We start from the raw sequence: 15,872 nt of genomic DNA, 5'->3' as shown, positions 1-15,872 counted from the left end.
GGCACATGGAGTGGAAGAATGAGTAGCTTCCATAGCTTCTATTTAAGATGGGGGAATCGAATCGACGATCGGGAAGATGAAATTGTTGCGTTGGTTCGGTTTTTGGTTCGGTAGGTTGCAGAGATAGAAGAAAGAAAGGAAGATGAAGAGGGAAGAGAGAGTAAGAAAGGGTGGTGCTTGCTACTAACGGAGTAACAAACAAAAGTTTCAATGTGGGTATAAATCCTAACAGGCTTCACCACAAGGGTTTAAATCTGAATTTTTAAACCACAAGGGCTATCTTCGGAATACCTTATGAACATAGGGACCATTTATCTGATTTGGCCTAAAGTTAAAAGGATTACAAGCGGAAATCTTGAAGAACAAAGGTTTCTGGAACTCACAAAGATTGTGATAAAACCAAAAGGTTTTTTTATTATTTCTGAATTGATGCATTACATTGGAAGCGAAACAACTTAAATATATTTAATCATAGCCCCTGGGGAAGCTCATGGGTCTTAGGAAATTAAACGGCATGAATTCTAATAGAAATTGAAAAGTCCGATATTTTGTGGTTTTAAAAGTCTAAAAGATCGTTTTTTGCCTTAAAATGACATATTTTACACCCAATTCAGAAACCAGACTATTATATGTTGTTCTATATCTACATGAATCTAGGAACTTTTGCTTGCATTGTATCATTTAGTCTACGTAACGGAACTGATAACATTTGAGATTATGCAGGATTTGCAAGCAAGCTAATCTCCTAGTCTAATTTCTCATTGTTAAGTAGTCTGGTTAAATCAATCACCCTGGATGACTGCTTTTTTACTTATTCTTACTGCCTTTTCTATTGCCACATCGATTGAATCTAATATTTTCAAACTTTAATTCTTCTTTTCTAGAATTTGAAAAAAGAAATATTTTCTTTATCTTTCTTCGTTGAAATTAACCCATATCTAGCCATTCATCATCAAACTTCTTTGCATTTTTCTCATCTCTTTATTTTAACAAACTATGAATATTTTATTACTTTTTTATACAAAGATATATTTACACTACTACGTTTGGATGAAAGCAGTGAACTTAGAATTTAGATACAAGTCATAATTTATAATTTAGCATGCATCATTCCCTTGTCTAGATTCATAAACATAGAAATTTACCATTTCCGCATGAAAAATCTTTGTATGCTTTAAACATGCGTGTAACTAATTGTGAGGAAGGAATAGAGAGAAATTGGCTATCATTGTACACTAATACATTCTTTTCTCTTCTTTTTTGGTACTTTCACGAACCACTAATAGTATTGCACTACTTCTGTTTCAATTTATGAGATGTGTTGTAAGTAGATGAAGCCATGCTCAGGGGACATGGATTCATCCAAGTTAAACATGAGGGTGATACTGTTGTTGCAAGGAAAGCAATTGGTGGTTAGAGTAGTGGTAGTAGTGGTGAGAATAAAGGTGTTAGTGGTGGTGGGATATACGTGGTGGCAATACTGGGGTAGTGAGCAATTGGGGTGCAACTTAGGTTGGGTTAACTTGAATCTACACATGCCCAACCAAATTTCAAACCCAATCGTGCAGGTTAGAATGAAGAAGAAAACCCGCACAAACCCCACTCAGCCTCAACTCGATCATGTATTATGGTGGGTTGATGCCTTACCCGCCTATGGCAACCCAAACTCAACCTGATGTTGAGCTCGAATTTGCTCATGCACATATTACCCTCCTCACTTCATTTTACATAAGTATAAGTTTTGGGATGACTATACTTAAAGTTTATTGTCGGTTTTCATATGGATAATGAATGATAGTGTTACTTTTACATTTCTTTTGGTTAAGGCTTTGGTATGCATCTTGTAATTTAATTTCAACTTTGCATGGTTGATACATTAGAAATAGTCTTGAAGTTGTGTGCTTTAACTTTTGTTTGCATGGTCATGTGTAAATGAAATAAAAAGAAGCAGAAATGAATGAAAAATATAAGTTCCTCTTATAAACCAATCCAGAATTCTTTACAAGGCCAAATTAATAAATTAATAAATGAATAAAAACTTCTAGCCTCACATCTAATTCGATCTTATCCTATTCACCCTCTTGATTGAGTCTAATTCGTACACCTACATAAACAATGGAGCTTCAACAGCTTAATAGGGACATAACCTTACCACAGTAAATTAATCAAACTAAATTAAGAGTCATATAGTCATAGATTTCAGTCATGAGAAATTAGGAGCAATGGTTCCATAATGATGCATGAATATTCTCTCATTCCCACCTCTATTCTCGTTAATCCGCACTCCAAAACACACAACCTCACACGTCCCATACCATGCTTTGACCTCAAGTGTCTTGTTATATGAATTACCACTCTTGACATATCCATTCACTTTCCATTGTTCCTTCAAACCACAATATCCATCTCTCGGTCATCAAGTCGTCTCTCACATAAAGATCGTCTTTACTGCCGATCAGTTATGCTTACCGGAAATCCTGGTCCTTGACATAGTCGATCCAATCTTTCCAATACATTAAACCATTCCAATTCATCACGAGACAAACCCACGTAACTCACCCAACTCATACGTTTCATTATTGCAAAGCATGATACGAATTCCATCTCGTATATACAAGTCATGATCAAACCAATAAAAATCCAACCAAAGCAATAATCCAATTAACATCCAACCATACTTACCAACCAATAAGATCAACAATTATAAAGTACTTCATGAAATTTAATAAAATCAATCTAAAGGTCTACCCTATTTCTCCTATATGGATTCCAAAGCATTGCAAAGACTTTCTATTACAAGATTCCATCACCTCCACCACCTCGATCAACTCCATAACTTGAATGCTACAGGTGAGTGAAATGAAGAATTGTTGTGGAGGAATACTTAAAGTTTTTTGACACGCATTTAAGTGCTTGGACTGGTCACCACTCGAGTACCAATTGACAAGAATCATCATATTTGAATAAAACTGATGTTGACGAAGTGTGCATGATGCTGATGAGGTTTGGGTTTCTTCTCTAGAGAATTTTGTTTTATTAAGATGCAGGTTTCTTTGTTCTCAAGAAATTGGGGTTACTTATTCAATTATGCTTGTATCTTGTTCTCTATAAATACCTCCATTCGAGTTGTGTGGAATTTTGAAATACTAACTATATGATACGCACCCGTAAACTCTGAACAACGAGCAAAAGTTTGATCTAAACAGCAGATCGATTGGTATGCATTCCATTGTTGCCATTGACACTCCAAAACAATATAGAGATTAAACAAAGAATGAGCTTATCAAAATCACACTACTACTCCAAAGAATGAAAGAATAGTTGGGATAAAATCATGAAATAAGTGGCCTTCTATATTAGGTTTTGGTTTCCCTGGTTTGGCATTGTACTAGGAGGGATGCTGAATGGATCTCCAAACGGGTTTGCAGAGCCTGCGGATTGCATTGGTTGGGAATATTGAGAATAATACGGGTGAGGTACCATCATCATGTTTTGCTGTTGTTGGTGTTGCTGTTGTTGTTGCTGCATGATTTGCTGGTGTTGTTGTTGTGCCATTAACGCCATCTGCACGTTTGTAGGGGGTGCTATGCTGTTGGACATTGCAAATGGGTCTTGTACGGGTTGCTGTGCTGCTTGTTCAAATGGATTTTGCAAGCTCGTCGTGCCATAACCATACCCTGCATTCTGGAGTTGTAACTGTCTCCTGGCACCTTCATCTTCATACAAACTATTAAGTAACAGATTATCAAAGCCACCAGCCTGATAAAACCCAAACGATGTCCATGAATATAAACTGAAAGAATACGAGTAGTAATCTATACATGTAAATCTAGTGAATCGGCAGTGGCTTGTAGCTCCAGTTGTATTGCCCCTTGGCCTCCTTTTTACGAAAGAAAAGTCCGGTGATTGAGGGCCGAAACTGAGATTTAGCTACGCAAACAACTGCAATCTAAATGCAAACTTAACTACTCTACTCTAGACCAAGTTAGATTTCAGATTCTTCAATTCCTTGATTCAGAAAAAAAGTGTGAAAGTGAGTATGTATGTGTACTGAATCTCGTAGTCAACTAACTTAACATTGAAAGAAATTCAATCCCAAACTGTCTAGGAAGGACCAGGTGGTTCAAGACCAGACCGATTCAGTGAGTGAGGACTAACCAGAGCCGATCCCAACAGTATCTGTTGGCGTGTGAGTCCCTATTTGATTAGGAAAGTAATTATTGGTTTATTGTATTTCCTAGCTAGTTAGGATTCATTCCTTTAATTGTACCGCAAGAGATGCGGTGTGTACTATAAATATACATCCTCCGACAAAGAGAAGAATAACAATCCACAAAGAATTAAACCCTAAATACAAATTTCATCTTGGTATCAGAGCAGGTTTCGGCCTATCTCTGCCTCAACCCTAATCCCAGCTACTGCCAGCGTGAAAATATAATTTTTTTTCTTGCTGGCTGTCCAGCCGACTGGAGAATGCCTCGAGCTCTTCGACTTGCTGCCAAAATCACAGACCAAAAAACAATCACCGACTGCCTTTGAAAGTCTCGAGACAAGAGACTTTCATAAGAACTTTGAATCAGAAGCACACAAAAGCCACCACCTATGGCTGACGACAAAGGAATAGCAACCAAGTCTGCCAACTCAAATCATACTGCCAGTGACTTGGGCCGAATCTGCCAACCTGCGAGAAAAAAACAGGAGGCCGACCCAGATGAACTGGGCCCACAGCTCTCTTTCTTGAGTATGATTACTTTAAACGAGGAATCTGAAGATCCAGGTAACACAAGCATTGCCCTAATTGCGGCTATTGATCATGATACAGGTTAGATTATTAACTCCGGAGCTACGGATCATATGACGTACGATCATACTCTCTTTAATTCCACAACATTGCCTCCACGAAATAGTACAGTTACTGCCAATGGAGGAGTTGCTCCAGTTACAGGAGCCGGATCAATTGCACTTACTCCAACTCTCTCCCTGCATAATTGTTTACTTGTTCCCACATTGTCTAGTCATCTATTATATGTGGGACAGGTTACTGAACAATTAGACTCTGTTGTGCTAATGTTTCCTTCATTCCGTTTACTTCAAGATATCCGAACTCAGGCGATCATTGCGCGTGGTATTAAGAGAAGGGGGTTGTACTATGTTGACAATGTTACACAAGGCTGTGCTCATCAAGTTCGAAGTCAAGATAGTAAAAGTTAAAGATTGTTCAATTGTGGCACCGTCATCTTGGTCATGCCTCATCAGATATTTGCGGAAATTACGTCCATCATTATTTAGTAACATTTCAGATTCATGCCTCAAGTGTAATGTCTGCACATTAGCTAAAAGTCATCGTGCTTCGTATTCTCCAAGTTTTATTAAAAGAACGGTTGCTTTTGAGTTAGTTCATTCTGATGTGTGGGGACCGTCTCCAGTTACTTCTCGGAATGGAATTCGTTGGTTTGTCACATTTGTTGACAATTGCACTAGAATGACTTGGTTGTATCTCATGAAAAATAAGAGTGATGTGGGTGAAATCTTCAAAACATTTTATCACATGGTCTACACACAATATTCACTTCCTGTTAAAGTTCTCCAATCTGACAATGGTGGTGAATATCTCAATCTGGACATGTCCTAGTTCTTCAAAGACAAAGGTATTCTTCATGAGACTACATGTCCTCAGACCCCTCAACAAAATGGAGTAGCTGAACGGAAAAGTAGACATTTGCTTGAGGTTACCCGTGCACTTCTAATTGGTGCGTGTGCACCCAAAACATATTGGGCTGATGCAGTGCCTTATGCCATTTATCTCATGAATCGAATGCCATCGCGGGTTCTCTCTTTCCGAACACCTTTGGCTGTGCTCGCTGATCATGACTCTCTCCCTTCCACTCTTCATCTGGAATCGCGAGTTTTTGGGATTGTAGCTTACATTCATCTTCACAAAAATCAACGGAGTAAGCTTGATCCATATGCGGTGCGATGTGTTTTCATTGGCTTTAGCCCTCAACAAAAGGGGTATAGATGTTATCATCCCCCTACTCAACATGTTTACGTCACCATGGACGTGACCTTCTCAGAAGATGAACTTTATTTTTCCCCCAGCCATACTCTTCAGGGGGGAGACGACTGGAGATGAAGATTATGGATGGGTGGATGTGGATGTCGGCCTAGCTGGCAACTCGGACCGTGAGAATGAAGCTGCAAGTAGCCCAAAAGGTGAAGCTGCTAGTAACCCAAATGGGCGTGACGACTATCAAGTTGCAGTTAGCCCAAATGGGCATGATGACATGGGAAGAGAAAGCCCAAATGGGCGTGTGGCAGCAGCTAACTGTGACAGCACCGATTGCAACAACACTGAGTGGAATGAAAGCCCAAGTGGGCTAGATGACCAGGCAAACGGCAGTAAGTGGACCAGCTGCTGTCAGGGTACAAAATAAATTTTTGTTTGGTGTGTGCCCACGTGGGCATGCTGCAAGGGATGAAGTTGGACCAAGTGTGACGTACAATGACAACAATAGCCCTTCTCAACTTCCTCTGGTACACGTCAATCCTATAGATATAATTACTGAGGTAAGTACTCACTCAAAACCTACCGAATCAGTTTATGTGTTGCCTCCTAGACATAATCGGGGAAAACCACCAGAAAGGTACTCACCAGAAGGGAAGGTGCGATATTCAATTGCTAACTATGTCTCCACTCATCGACTCTCGCCGAAATACTGTGCACTTGTTCAACAAATGAAAAATATTAAAATTCCTACCAGGGTAGAAGAAGCCTTGAGAGATCCAAAGTGGACAGAGTCAATGCAAATTCAGATGGAAGCATTATAGAAAAATAAGACTTGGAGAGTGGTTACACTTCCTAAGGGCAAGAAATTAGTAGGGTGCAAATGGGTGTTTACCATCAAACATAAGGCGGATGGAACGATCGACTGATACAAGGCAAGATTAGTAACCAAAGGATATACACAGATCTTTGGTGTTGACTATCAGGAAACTTTTGCTCCAGTTGCGAAAATGAATACCATTAGAGTTCTATTATCTCTTGCTGCTAATCTTGATTGGCCTCTAAGACAGTTTGATGTAAAAATGTTTTTTTGCATGGAGATTTAGACGAAGAGGTATACATGGATTTTCCACCAGGCTACGACATTGAATACTCCAATGGGAAAGTATGCAGACTTCAGAAGGCATTGTATGGTTTGAAACAATCACCTAGAGTATGGTTTGGACGATTTTCTTAGGCCATGAAAAATTATGGATACCGACAAGGAAATTCAAATCATACCTTATTCATGAAGCGTAAGGATGGTAAGGTGACTTTGCTCATTATACATGTGGATGATATGATTGTTACAGGTGATGACACAAAGGAGATTGAACAGTTATAGGGATACTTGTACTCTGAGTTCGAGATGAAAGATCTCGGAGGACTCAAATACTTCCTGGGAATCGAAGTTGCTAGGTCTCAAGAAGGCATATACTTTTCGCAACGAAAGTATGTGTTAGACTTGTTATCAGAAACTGGTATGCTGGCATGTAAACCCGTGGATACCCCGATCGTGCAAAATCATCACCTTGCAATTTATCAAGACCAAGTCCCGACAAATAAAAAAGGTATCAAAGGTTAGTTGGAAGATTGATTTACTTATCACTTACGAGACCCGATATTGCTTATGCCGTAAGTGTGGTAAGTCGATTTATGCATGCACCAAGTGAGGATCGCATGGCAGCAGTAATGTGGATTCTTAGTTACTTAAAAGGGGCTCATGGGAAAGGATTAATGAACAAAAAGCATGGACACATGAAGGTGAAGAGATATACTGATGCAGATTGGGCTGGGAATATTACTGACAGGCGGTCTACATCAGGTTATTTCATGTTTGTGGCTGGTAATCTTGTGACTTGGAGAAGTAAGAAGCAGAATGTCGTGGCAAGATCGTCAGTAGAGGCGAAATACAGGGGAATGGCACATGGTATTTGTGAGCTCTTATGGCTTTAGATCCTACTTACTGAAATAGGATTCACACCAAAGGGATCTATGGTGTTATACTGTGATAATCAAGTAGCGCGGGAGATAGCTAATAATCCAGTACAACATGATAGAACCAAACACATTGAGGTAAACAGGCACTTCATAAAAGAGAAGCTGGATGTTAAGCTCATTGACCTTCCGTTGGTCAGGACAGAAGAACAATTGGCTGACATCTTAACTCATGTAGTTTCTGCCGGAAGATTTCAGGACTCACTTGACAAGTTGGGGCTAGGAGATATCTACGCATCAACTTGAGGGGGAGTGTTGGCGTGTGAGTCCCTATTTGATTAGGAAAGTAATTATTGGTTTATTGTATTTCCTAGTTAGTTAGGATTCATTCCTTTAATTGTACCACAAGAGATGCTGTGTGTATAAATATATATCCTCCGACAAAGAGAAGAATAACAATCAACAAAGAATTAAACCCTAAATACAAATTTCATCTGTATCCATATGTAGCTTTCATACCATTGCACTGAAAACGAAAGGGCTGAAAAATAAAATCTTTTTGAAAAGCAAAGAAGACTAACCAACTTTCTGTCTTGGGGCGCTTGGCTGGTATGGTTGCTTGGTGTGGTCACCAGCGCTAGCTCCCAACCGGAAGTCCCAGCAAAATCATTGAAACTTGCTCCAGATTTTTGTTCATTCCCTGAAAATGTATAAATATGATTTTATAAAACAGAATTCATAAAGTATATCAGCGAACAAATCTTTAAATTCGACAATGCAGACATGTGTAAATTTTCCTCAATAATATACCATGCAACGAAACTTACCCTGTGGAACTATCGCAAGAGCCAGGGCATTGCATTCTTCTATTTCTGCAGCTTTTGGATTTATTTCCCTTAGACCCTAGACAATGAAAAGGAAAGACACAACATAAATGGAAAAAATCCACAGACTGACATCAGAGAAAACATGAATTACAACGCATATATAAAATATCGTACCAGCAGATCAATGTCCTCAGTTGATATCAAAGGAGGAGGTTCGACTTCTTCTTCCTTGGGTTGGGGTTCTTCCTCTGTTTTAGCCAGTGGCTCCTCAACTTTTTCTTCTTGTTTTTCAGGCTCTGGAGGGGGAGGAGGTTCTTCAGGTCTCTGAGGCTGCTCATCTGTCTCCTGGTATTCCTATGGCCGGAACAAAATTATCAGAAATTTGAATATTAGAACTAATAGTTCAAATATACAAATAAGCATGACCGTTGAATATACAGCATGTCAACAGAAATTGTGTGCGACAAATATTTCAAAGGGTCTTAATGTTAATGCACATACATATCCAGTACTCAAATGTTCATACTCATATGGATTCTATCTCACCAGTCTTCTGTTAACGGAACCTGACTCTGGCGCTTCCTTTATATACTCTTCCATTGTTGCAAGAAATGATGGTGGTGGCTGTTCAGTGTAGAGAAGAAGATTTGTGAGAGACCATGCAATGGAGTCAACTTAAATATTCCAGTAGAAGGCAAAGTGGAACCTGTCTCAATGTTGGAAACTGAAAAGTTCTAGCAAGATCCAAACCCTTGCAGCACTCGTAAAAATCAGCAAGCGCTTCAGCCTGTAGGTCAATAGAGAAAAAACTGCTTTTGAGGGTATCCTAATTAATTTAACTATGGGAAAAGATCTATTCCAGCAATACATGTTGCCCTACAACATATTGTTATAAAAAAGATTCAAAAATAACGTATCATTGTGTACCTGTTGACCAGCTCTTTTGTAAATATCGAGGGCTTTAACTGCGTCGTGTCTTGACATATCAAAGAACTGCAGGAAGACATAACTCGATTTGTTATAATTTTAAAATAAAAAATGGAGGTATCATATGATAACTGATTCAGCTCAGAGAAATATGAGTCTAGAAGAGCCTTACCATGTCAACGAGATTTATAATTCCGTCATTGATGGCACAATATATTTTAAAGCTCTCTTTTAATATCTACATGGAGAAGAACATTGTTGAAGCTCAGAAGGAACTAATAAAAAGGCATATATTGGTTTTCTCAAGGAATTTAGGTTTCATGCATACCAGAGCCAAGGCATATTGTATGAGGTAATTGTTATAAGCTGTTCCCTCGGGCTGCAAAATAAGAGCAAATTAGAAATTAACAATATAACCAACAAAATGGTTCTTTCATGACTGTTTCAGTAAGAGAGGATGTAGTGGACCGATTAAATAATTTGGCTCAAAGAACGAAGCCAGATCAGATTTTCTGTATCCATATTAACTTATTACCTGGCAACCCATGAGGCAGAAAAGAAGTTGCTGCAGTGCAGGTAGCTGCTCCAAGAGCGCATCAGCACTCAGCGTTCGTGTTCTACTATGGACCTGGTGGATTCAATGGTATCTTTGTTATACTAAAGTTGAACATGACATTCAATGAGAGACACAAAAAAGTAAAATTTTAAATCATGAAAATGACAAATATAAACCAAACCTTGGTTGATCCTGGCAATGTTTTGGTCAAACGCTCTGCCTCAATGTCATATTTCAAAACTTTGAAACACTCCAGCCGTTCTTCTAAAAAGAGCGCATATGTCCTAACCCAAGCGGAGCAATCCCAAGCTGCAAGGTAAAAGTTGGTGTAAGAAGGGACTGTTACAAACATCGGCCACATGTTACATAATATACCGTCATCAAAGGCGGAAGCGTTTTACCAAGGGGACTTGAGTCATCTTTAAAATAGGAAATTTGGAGAATGTGTCCTCTCTGTGAATAGTTCAGAAGCTCCTCTCTGAAGGTAGGATCACCATCTCTCAATGTTCTATGAATAACTATCAATGTCTTTATGGCAACCTGTAGATTGTAAACTTGTCACTTGTTAAGTGACCTGGTAGATTTTAACAACCATTTTGCTACTGCTACTGGACATACTTTTCCTATATGCATGTTATACCAGCTATGAATGACAACAAAAACAACGATAACAAGAAGCGAATAAAGGGCATTACAATCCAACTCCGTGTCTTGGACAATCTCTTGGCCAACGCGTGAATGCAGTATGCCACATCTGCGCGTGGACGATTCACTGATGTCGCAGAGAAAATCTCTAGGCAGCAGAACAAGAAATAAAAAACACACACAAATATTAATCAGGAACGAGAACATGACTGAATTGGGAAAGCTCATCAATGCAAGGAATTTTGACCATGGAATTCAAAACAGAATTGGAAAATAGAATTACAAACATTATGTTAGCAAATGCAAGGAAATTGAACGTAATTGCAAATCTGATGGCCACACTAAGTTTATAATGCAGATTCATATCCTCATCATTCAATCAGATAACACATCCATATCATACAATTCACAAATGTAGGAAATCAAACACAACTCACTTCGAATATGACGTTCCTTCGGAGGGCACTCAACGTGACTGGTTGCCTTCACAGTGGCGATATCCAAATCCTTCCAAAAAAACACAACCCATATTTCAGCAAAAATTGCATTTCATCAAAGAACCAAAATGCAAATGCATTCACAGAGCTCATCAAAACAAAACCCACAAGCCAGAATCGGTTCTTTTTCGCACCTTGAATTCGCTGTTGACCTTGATGAGGCCAACCTTGGTAGAGTCCTTCAGAGCTCCATAGGCCTTCCGAAAGCTCTGAAAAGTACCCATAAAAATAAAAGTTGGTTTTTATCTATTCATTGGGTTTTTCAAAGAATAACAACACTTATAATGTGTTGGGATTAGAGAGATCAAACCATTGATACGATGTCAGAGGAGGAGATGGTGGTGGAGACGAAGGTGGTGGTGGTGAAAGATGATGTTCTTGTTCTTCTTCCGAAACCGTGTCGTTCCAACAACGAAAACAATCAACGACTCTCTCCTCCCCTCCAAAAATGTCCCAACTGGTAGGACTATTATTATATGGGTATTTTCGTAGTTTTATCCCCTATTTATTATTCTCCCTCTTTTCAAAATAAGAAGAGAAAGAATTTAAGCTTTTTCGTGTTGATTGTTTGATTGGGAATCATTTTCATAGAACAAATATAATTTAGGTAATTTAGCCAAAAGTTAATAAAAACTTTACTATTAGGCCATATATCAATGCTATATTTTTGTTTTGGACTTAATCAATGATATATTTTTATTAATTAGGCATAAGTCAATGATGAATGCCATATAGGTTTTAGGTCATTATAAATAGTTAGAATTTGACTATTCTATCATTCTCTCTTTCGATCCAAAAAGAAAAAATACTTCTATCTTTTTCTCTCCTTATAAATGTTATATGGGTTTAAGCTATTATAAATACAGATTTAGATCTTCTCTGGATTAATTTTGTGGAGATCCTACAGACCAATGGATCTCATCCATTGATACAAATCCAACAACCAAGGCACGAGCCCATGATCATCTTGGCCTCGCTAAGGGCGTTAAGGGAGGAAAGCTTGAAGAGGTACTTCGAGTCATTGCCTTCTGATGCCAACTCAAACAGCAATTCGTATCCCGTAGCCATGCAAGTCATGACTACTGGTGCGACTTCCATCAAGGAGCAGCTGGCACAAATGAGCGAAGCAATCGCAAGGCTGATAAGGACCGTGGAGGAAAAGGATTTACAGATTGCTACACTCGTCAACCCAAAGGTTTACCTACAAAAGAAGGAAACTGACGAATATGAGGAGCCTCTAATAGAAGAAGTCGAGGAGAAGTTGGACCAAGCAATGACGCTCATAGGATCTCTCTCTATCTAGCAGCAGTAGGTAGACCTGTAAACGGGTCGGGTTTATTGGGTTTGGGTCGTGTTCAATCCGACCCATTAAGCTAATGGGTCACCTGAACCCGACTCGTTTCACCCGTTAACTTTTTTTTTATTGCATTTCAATACAATTACAAAACTGCAAGGATGTATAAAAGGGTGCTGATAGTGAAAAAGGTACTGACTTGGATATAAAGTTCTATGAGAGCTTAAGAATAAGAGAAGGGGCAAAAGAGAGAGAGAGAGAGAGAGAGAGAGAGAGAGAGAGAAAGAGAGAGATAGAGGGTGAGAGAGAGAAAGAGAGAAAGAGAGTGAGATAGAGGGTGAGAGAGATAAAGAGTAGAGGGGGAGGAAGAAAGAAGAAACATCAATGCAAGGAAGATAAAGAAGGCTCTCGGCCTGCTATAAACATCATGAATTTTTTTTAAAGGTACTGACTGCGGATGATGTCTTCGAAGATGATGGAGATGAGGGTTGACTTACAGATCACGGAGAGAAAGGTGCGGCACAGGAGGAACTGGAACGGCTCAAGAGAGAAGATTTCTTGGGAGAAATTGTGGAATGAGCGAATGAGGGTCTGGTCGGAAAGCTTGGGTGATATGAAGGCCCCTGCCGATAAGGTGTGGTTATAATTTATAACGGGTCCTAACGGGTCTAACAGATGACCTGTTATTTAACAGATTGTTAACGGGTTCACCCGTTAGCGACCCGACTCGTTAAGCATCCACCCAAATTCATGCAATTCGATGGAAAGGGCAATCTCAAACAACATATTGCCCATTTCATCGAAACTTGCAACAACGCTGAGACAGAGGGATACTACCTCGTTAAACAATTTGTGCGATCGCTGAAAGGTAACGCATTTGATTGGTACAACGACCTTGAGCCCGAGTCCATCAACAGTTGGGATCAGCTTGAAGAGGAATTCGTCAACCGCTTCTACAACATTCGCCGCACCATAAGCATGCTGGAGCTGACGAGTACAAAACAGTGAAAGCATGAACCTATCGTCGACTACATCAATAGGTGGCGTTCATTAAATTTGGATTGTAAAGATCAACTTTTTGAAACCTCTACCATTGAGATGTGTGTTCAAGGCATGCATTGAGGGCTACATTACATCCTCCAAGGCATAAAGCTGAGAACATTTGAGGAGCTAACAACTCGATCCCACGACATGGAGCTGAGTATCACCAATTATAGGAAGAAAGCTAATCATCGACTTCAAGAAAGATAAGGTGTTCGCCCTAAAGGTAGACAAGACTAGGAAGAAGCCCGCTAAGGAAGCTTTTGTCGTCCATACTACCCCCATCAAGACCTCATATGCGCCTGTCAAGATCTTATCCAAGAACAAAACGAAAGAGGTAAAGAGAGGTGAACCTTCTCACACCCAAGACAGATACAAAAACACTTTGAGGGAACTAAAGCAGAAGATGTACCATTTTCCTGACTCCGACATGGCTGCAATGTTAGATGACTTGCTGGAAAAGAAGGTGATCGAGCTACCCGAATGCAAGCGCCCTAAAGAGACGAATCACGTTAACGATCCTAGGTACTGCAAGTACCATCGTATTGTGAGCCATCTTGTTGGCAAATGCTTCATCCTCAAAGAGCTCATCATGAAGCTTGCACAACAAAGGCAAATTGAACTTAACCTTGAAGACATGGTTGCAACACATACTACTATGATTGCGTTTAGATCCTTCGATCCTGTGTCTCTCCAAGTAACGCCTGACCACTCCCGTCCATGCTCAAACAATACAACACCTTTTGCACAACCATCATTAAGGATAAGCGACTAAAATGTACCTACTGACGATGAAGAAGGGTGGACACTGGTAACCTACAAAAAGACAAGGAAGCCAAGACCATAAGCCACAAAGCCAAAGGCAAAACAAGGGAAAAAACACTGTTGTCGCAACAATAGGAAGCCCAGAAGAAGCGTAAGAGCTACCAAGCCAACATACGCTGGGGAACCTATGGAGCAAGAGCCACGCATTCCCGTCTCATTGCACGAGTACTTCCTGAAAGACTTCTTCCAACAATGCATTACCGTTGCCTGTCACTTGGTACTTGATAACATACTTTAGCATCGAATAAGCGCTACAGTTACCAAGGAGATGCGAAAATCACTAATAGCAGTATTAGAAGTGCAAGAAAGTAAGGACGAAGGCTTGAAGCTTCGGCCACATGAATATGCCACATGTTGTGCCGCCCATAACGCAATCAACTTCACTAACGAAGACTTACTGTTAGGGTTAAAGCCTCACAACCGTCATCTTTTCATCTTTGGGTACGTAAGGCAGCACAAAGTCAACCGTATACTTGTGGATGATGAATCAGCCATAAACATCATTTTAACAATGACCATAATCAATGTCAAGGTGGATGAACTATCCCAAAGTCGCCTTCTAATCCAAGGTTTTAACCAAGGAGGACAAAGGGCGATAGGCATGATTCGAGTGGAGATGACTATTGGTGAACTTAAATCAAGCACGCTATTCCACATGATTGATGCAAAACCTTTCTACAGCTTGCTCTTAGAAAGGCCTTGGATCCACGAGAATGGAGTAGTGTCGTCCACCCTTCATCAATACTTAAAATTCTACCGAGAATGAGTAAAGATGATACAAGGCAACACCAAGCCATTCACTGAAGCCCAATCACACTTCGCGGATGCCAAGTTTTACATGGATGAAGACATGGTGCCCGAAGCTCTTCCAAAAGAAATCAAATCCACAAACAAAACCATACTTAAGAAACAAGAGTGGCAAGCCGTGTCTAAGAAGCAAGAAGCGGAAGTCATGCCATTTTCAAGCAAAGACGATGATGAGCCTGCCAAACCCACAACAACCAAAGGGACGGTGACGCCCTCAAAAGGATCAAACATACTCGTCTTCCGATACATTCCATGTCGAGAAGAAAGAATAGGCAATCCACATTTGAAACTGGAACAAGCAAAGCCGACACACAGCTGCACAAAGACAATGTAAAGCTGCTAAAGACAAATGCAGTTTTACCTCTAACACAGCTAGGCAACGCTAAAGTTTCAAAACCACCATAAGGTTTCGTAAAAACCTGCCAAAGGGGGCAGAACCAAGCTCTCTTCCAACCAAGAAGATCGAAGAAAG

At 39.8% G+C, this 15,872-nt stretch overlaps 1 protein-coding gene and 1 long non-coding RNA gene across 3 annotated transcripts; both read right to left on the bottom strand.

Annotated features, from left to right (window-relative positions):
- Positions 1-3,192: 3,192 nt before the first annotated feature.
- Positions 3,193-11,903, bottom strand: LOC126596238 (putative clathrin assembly protein At5g57200). Of its 2 annotated transcripts, XM_050262753.1 has the most exons (16): positions 11,744-11,903; positions 11,568-11,642; positions 11,374-11,443; positions 10,987-11,084; positions 10,693-10,831; positions 10,473-10,600; positions 10,271-10,363; positions 10,064-10,114; positions 9,908-9,973; positions 9,736-9,801; positions 9,515-9,595; positions 9,355-9,432; positions 8,983-9,162; positions 8,809-8,884; positions 8,563-8,681; positions 3,193-3,759 (listed from the first exon to the last, which is right to left on the bottom strand). In XM_050262753.1, the coding sequence occupies exons 1-16, from the start codon at positions 11,744-11,746 to the stop codon at positions 3,352-3,354; spliced, it is 1,731 nt and encodes a 576-aa protein (XP_050118710.1). In that variant the 5' UTR covers positions 11,747-11,903; the 3' UTR covers positions 3,193-3,351. The 2 variants fall into 2 exon arrangements, with proteins under 2 accessions (XP_050118710.1, XP_050118708.1); XM_050262751.1 differs by lacking the exon at positions 11,744-11,903 and having other exon boundaries at positions 11,568-11,672.
- Positions 4,256-8,556, bottom strand: LOC126596240 (uncharacterized). Its single transcript, XR_007613928.1, has 2 exons — positions 6,653-8,556; positions 4,256-6,547 (listed from the first exon to the last, which is right to left on the bottom strand). It is a non-coding gene; the product is annotated as an uncharacterized LOC126596240 (long non-coding RNA).
- Positions 11,904-15,872: the final 3,969 nt, after the last annotated feature.

This window comes from Malus sylvestris, chromosome 13 (assembly GCF_916048215.2).
Source record: "Malus sylvestris chromosome 13, drMalSylv7.2, whole genome shotgun sequence".
In the NCBI taxonomy this organism is placed as follows: domain Eukaryota; kingdom Viridiplantae; phylum Streptophyta; class Magnoliopsida; order Rosales; family Rosaceae; genus Malus; species Malus sylvestris.
Note: the sequence above shows the minus strand (reverse complement) of the source record. Positions and strands in the feature narration are given on the sequence as shown.